Source organism: Chanos chanos, chromosome 5, assembly GCF_902362185.1.
Source record: "Chanos chanos chromosome 5, fChaCha1.1, whole genome shotgun sequence".
Taxonomy (NCBI): domain Eukaryota; kingdom Metazoa; phylum Chordata; class Actinopteri; order Gonorynchiformes; family Chanidae; genus Chanos; species Chanos chanos.
In genome coordinates this window covers 21,726,264-21,731,930 of record NC_044499.1, presented here as the reverse complement: position 1 = coordinate 21,731,930, position 5,667 = coordinate 21,726,264, and the positions used below count along the sequence as shown (strand labels likewise).

At 42.5% G+C, this 5,667-nt stretch overlaps 1 protein-coding gene across 4 annotated transcripts in view; it reads right to left on the bottom strand.

Moving 5' to 3' along the window:
* Positions 1-816: 816 nt before the first annotated feature.
* Positions 817-5,667, bottom strand: part of mib1 (MIB E3 ubiquitin protein ligase 1) — a 59,488-nt gene continuing 54,637 nt past the window's right edge. For 2 of the 4 annotated variants that reach the window (XM_030773613.1, XM_030773614.1), the window contains exons 20-22: positions 4,873-4,938; positions 4,141-4,241; positions 817-3,294 (exon numbers count right to left, since the gene is read on the bottom strand). In XM_030773613.1, coding sequence (XP_030629473.1) covers positions 3,154-3,294; positions 4,141-4,241; positions 4,873-4,938 — 308 coding nt within the window. In that variant the 3' untranslated portion in view covers positions 817-3,153. Of the gene's footprint in view, positions 3,295-4,140; positions 4,242-4,872; positions 4,942-5,667 lie in introns of all 4 variants that reach the window. The other 2 variants (XM_030773612.1, XM_030773616.1) reach the window with 2 other exon arrangements.

The window sequence follows — 5,667 nt, the reverse complement described above, 5'->3', positions numbered from 1 at the left end:
CAAAAGAAACAGAATCTTTACAACATGAAACAAGAAGCTTGTTTGGTTGATCCTGACCTGTCAAACTGCAGTATAAAAAACTTTGTATGTAGTGGTGGTGGTATGTTAGTGTTACCACACAACATTAGTAATTATAATGAAATTTTCCATTGCAAGCAATGTGATCATCTGTCTTTGGATCATAGAGAGGCGTGTTTGTCACTGGCTGTATTATCACTGTTCAACACGCTGTGGAGTGTGTTTTATTTCAGGCGAAGACTTTTACTAGATCCTGAAAGTCAAAAAGAGTAAAACATTTATGTCGAGTTTTTAAAGACAAGAATTATAAGCGCATGCATATTTCACAAATGACTTTTGGTGCTTAGTTCCACTGGACTAAAACGACTGGTAACACAACAATGCCCAGACTGGGCCCAGTGGGACCAGAGTCTCTGGAAATCGGGCCTTTGGATTAAACTCGGCTTTTTGCCACAAAACAAAAACTCTGGGGATTGTGAAGTGACGTCCTTGTTGCTCGGTGACATGTTGCTAAGCACTATTTTAGCATGTTATAACACACTACACCACATCAGATGTTTCTTCAGGTCTTTATTCAGCGATGCATTTCTTTTAAAAGCACTTTGAAAATACTTTACTGCATACATCAAAAACATTCATGCCAAAAAAAAAAAAATAGAGAGAAAGAGAGAGAGAGACAGACAGACCAGTATGGAAATCGTTAAACCTGGACAGTCTTAATGTATTGAGAGAAAAGTATAAAATAGGCCTTATAACTGTAACACAAAATAATAATAATAATAATAATACTAACATTAAAGTACATTAGTGCATCTAGCTTCAAATGTTAATGTCATTGAAAAATCATACAAATGCTTGAAAAAGGCAAAAGTATGAAGCTACTGTCTTGAAAGAACATGTTTTTTTTTTTTTTTCTTCTTTTCTTTGAACTGGTGAACTAAGCCACTGGTGGAACATGCTACCTTGGCCTAAACTTTCACAGAGAGTTTCCACATGGCTGCTCTCAGAGTGAGGACGTGTCAGAAATTCACCTGAATCTACCAGACCGATGTCCTCTCTTACCATGAGTATGCTGCTGAGAGAGAAGGGAAAAGAAAAAAAAAAAAAAAAGAAGAAAAAAGAAAAGATAACAAGATAGCCATCATCTATTTTACAAAATTGGATTTGGAGACTATAAGCATTGCGTGAGTGTTTTGGTAAGTAAGTCATATTGGTCTACATCAAAGTTGCATCGCTTGTATTGAGCTGTATTGACCAATCGAAAGTGACAGACCATGCTGTTTGCCTGGGTCTTCGCATGAACGAACAGCGACATAAAGAGATCAGACACACACGTTTATTCTACTAACCTTGCCGTACATAGAAAATAAGTTACTCTTCTAACTGTAAGGACTAATTTTTCTTTTTAATAAGTCTTGGCTTTATAATAGATTGTACACTATAGCAGAATTCATTTTGAACTAATGGGAAAAAAGAAAGCAGAAAAAGGCATTCAGCACCTTATCCCCAAATGAATAACAATGTTCAATTTCATGTTACTGGAAGCAATGGCACATATTCATCAATGGTGATTAGCAAATGCTTCTTCTTTTTTTAATGTTTACCCAAGAGAACACAGAACCCTTTTTTAGGTCCTTTGGTTTATACTAACCTGTAACAATGTCTATCTTCTCAGTTAACCCATATGACACTCAGCTGAAACAAATGAACTACAGAAAAATCCGTACAAGACACACACACACACACACACACACACACACAAACTTTTCAAGGCTCTGCTCATCTCCACACGTCGCCCAAATATTACAATAATACTATGCGCCCGTGTGTGTGTGTTCCTGGATGAGGGTAATGTGACACTCCTGGTGACTTTAAGTTTGATTCCAAACAGGACAGCACAAGTATCAGGTATTACTTATACGGTCAAAGTGTCTTTAACCAGGACACATCACCCTACATCTATCAATAATGCTCCACAGTAAAACATGGGGTTTGACCTGGGTTTGCATCTCATACACAAAAAAAACAAACCTCTCCACACAGTCACTGTATATATATACTATACTCAGAGGAGTAAGACCAGTTAAGACAGTTTCAATAGAAGATGTAAGAGTGCCAGTGAAGACTGGATCAGTAATGTGCTCCCCTGTACCACGGGGAATGGAGATGACCCCCCCTCCCCGCACCAACAGTTTTTGTTCTACTCTAGTATTTGGAAAGGGCAAGAAATGGCTTTGAGCTATCCAGCTCATAAACAAAGAGCCAAAAGAAACAAACAAAAACAGAGAACAACAAAGACAACAACAAAATTCTTACTCCTGAAGCTGTGAGTCACTGCTGACTGACTTGAAATGTCATGACTTTGAAAAACTGAAGATGTAAACTGTTTGAGAGGGTAACTCGGGCAGTGACAACATTGACAGTATGTGTAGTTTACCCGTGTCATACAGCTGTATACTCCACACTCAATGATCCAACTTCACAGCATAGCCATGATGACAACAGTGGCAACAAATTCAGTTTGCAGCATGATACAGTAATACAACGCAACAGCATGCACAGAAGAAGGAAAGCCACGGTTGATCAAGGATGTCAGTACAGAAAAAGTTCCTCCCATGCTTGCAAATGTGATTGAGGATTAAAAAAAAAACCAAGCAAACAAACAAACAAACTAAAAAAAACATCACTTGAAAGCCTGTCTGAAACCGTGTCCTCTTTTGTCCAGGTGTATTCTGGCTGTATCCTTGGAGACTGAAAGGAGAGAGGAGGACGCAGAAGGTGCAGAGTTGTACTAAGCAGGACGAGACTAAAACACAAAAGGCAAAGCCAGATTTTAGTCCGCTGCGTCGTGAGCGTCTCCCAGCCAACGCACAGGACTGAGGGCTACCTGAAGTGTGCAACCATTCTTTTCATTTTGCCAACCTTTGGGATCTCAAATCCAGGTTACTTGCAAGAGAAAGAGAAAGAAAGAGAGAGTGTCCTAACCCTGAAAACTCTAAGCTTAGCAGGAGATGTGGAGAGCTGCAGAGAGAGGAGCAGTTTGTATGAGAGAGAAAGCTGGTACGGTGGCTGCTGGGGGCACTGCAGGGTTAGTGTTGGCCCAGACCCTTAGCCTGGTGTGGAGGGCGGGCGTGCCTAGTAGAGAAGGATCCGACGTTCGATGGCTTTGCGGCAGATCGGACACTCGCTCATCCGGTCTCCGCACAGCTGGCACGTCCCGTGGCCGCACATGAAGATCATGTTCTTCAGCCGATCCAGACACACTGGACACATGGTCTGTCACAGGACACACATGCACACAAGAAAACCAATCTCAATGTCTAGAGCTTATTTACACATCACAAAGACTACTTCAGCTTGGAGTGTTTAAACTCAAAAGTTCAAGTTAAAACCCATAAAAATTAAAACAAAACAAAAAAAACCAGACTCATTCATTAAGTAAAAACTGGATGCTGTTTCATTGGTGAACAAAGGTAATGTGCAGTATTGTCAACAATTTGTGTATTTGTCTATTGCTGTCTTGTTTATCTTCATCCCAGAGTATGATGAAAAGTCGTTACTGAGCACATTAACTCAGTGGTCAAACAGTCAAATGTTCAGCCTGAACACCACGGAGGATTTCTGTAACGCTGAGAGTGAAGTAACTAACAGTTCCCTATAAGTAGGTCACAAAAGAACTAGTGTGTCCACACAGCTGTCTGTGGATGAGCTCATGCCAATCGTTGACAAGACCACTGATTGTAGAGCAGAGCTTTTGGCAAAGGTTGTTACTCATAGTTCTCATTAGAGAGGGGAGCCTGGTGATTAACGGCACCGTCAGAGACAGGTTCAGCTCCAAGTCTTCATTTAAAAAAAAAAAAAAAAGAGCTTTATGCAGCTCCCCCCTCCCAACAGAAAAAGAAAATACTGCAAAATGTGGATGAAAGGAAAAAAAAGGACAACCTACTACATTTTTTAAAGGAATACATCAGTATCAAAAAAACACTACCAGGTCTCCATGGCTACAGGCCTGTCACAGTTCTTATGTTACTCAGAAAAGAGGCTCTGACTAGAGCTATGCTAATTCCGAGAGCTTTGGTGAGTGTCATCTGGATGAACTGGGGATGACACACTGTTCTCTACCTGCTCTTTGATGTCCTGCAGTTGCTGCTGGAGTTTCTGCACATCTGCATTGACGTTAGTGTTGTCCTTGTCCCTCTGCAAAGCTGGTATATTTCCACTGGCTGCAGGGAGAGTAGAGATGCAGCTTAGACGCATCCACAACCAAGTCACACAACCAACCATGCACAGAAAGACACCCCCCATCTCCTTCCCAGAGGGTGTAGACAAAACCAAGGGCTGCCATCCAAGGCAAACAAAACAGAGAAAAAAACAATTAAGTGTATTTATATGCGTGTGTGTGTGTGTGGTGGCAGGTTTCAGACATTTCAGCTGAGGGCGACAGTTTGTGGCTTTTGTAGACTTTCTGGCTTTTCTGCTGTATTTCATACAGTCAGGATGAAGACTGGCAGAGGGATGCATTCTCTGTTATAGTGCTGCTGGGTCAAGGCTCACTAGTCAAAAATCCAGCTGTGCTCTCTTTACTAAACCTCGACAGGGTGCGAGCAAAAAGCTGGCCTACTGCCTGCACGTGGGATTGGGGGTGGGGGCAGTGCCTGGGGGACCAGTCAAAATATTGTGTGTCTCTGTGTGTGTACGTGTGTGTGTGTGTGTGTGTGCCTGTTGGTCTGTGTGCATGCATGTGCGCATGTGTTTGTTTAAGACAGTGTGTGAACGATTTCTGAGGCCTGAACTGCAGGATTGAGTTGGGACCAGGATAAATGGGAAAGGGGGGCGGGGGGATAGAATACTTACACCAACTTAGCGCCAGATTGTTGGGCTGAAGATCCTGGGACCCCCCTGCCATTGAGTTTGAGCCCCCTGCTGAGAAGCAACCAGTCACAGTGTTACGTAATGCATGCCCTCCCTCCCTCACTCGGCCAGGGCCAGGGCCAGGGCCTGGGTGGCGTCTAACAGCCACGCTCTCATTACAGACCCATCAGAGGGAGTCTTCAGCTTCACATAAAAAGACTTCACTTTTTAACACGGGTGGATTTGTTTAAGCAACAGACGGTTAAAAAAAAGGAAAAAAAAAAAAAAAAAGAAAGGGAGCTTCTCCCTTCTCCAGCCGGGCGGTCTTTAGATTTGTGGTCAGGGTGAGGGACAGAGGTAGAAAAATAAGGGTTGGGTTGGGTTGAATCACGTGTGTGAGTGAGATTCAACTTGTTAAGACACACGTGTGTCGCTCCACAGTGCATTCTCTCATCAGAGAGTCGCTGTGTTTTGAAAGGGCTCTGAAATGCGTAGGGGAGTTTTTAAAACTGTCCACCTGAAGATCTGAGGGGTTATTCCGCTTAAAAGCCTGACAGATAAACATGCGAAAAACAACCCAGAGGACAGTGGTTAGAAACAGGCTGGTTAGGCTCTAGTATCCAGACCTAGGGGAATTCTTAGTGATGGTTATGTACCTGACTACAGTAACTGTGACCCTAGCAACAGTTGCTTGACATCCACATCATCAGACATGCTACGTGGTGTAATGTGTTGTGTTTAAAGGTTTGTATGATGACTGTGCTTACATGTGTTGTTTGATATCTGCACCACGCACCA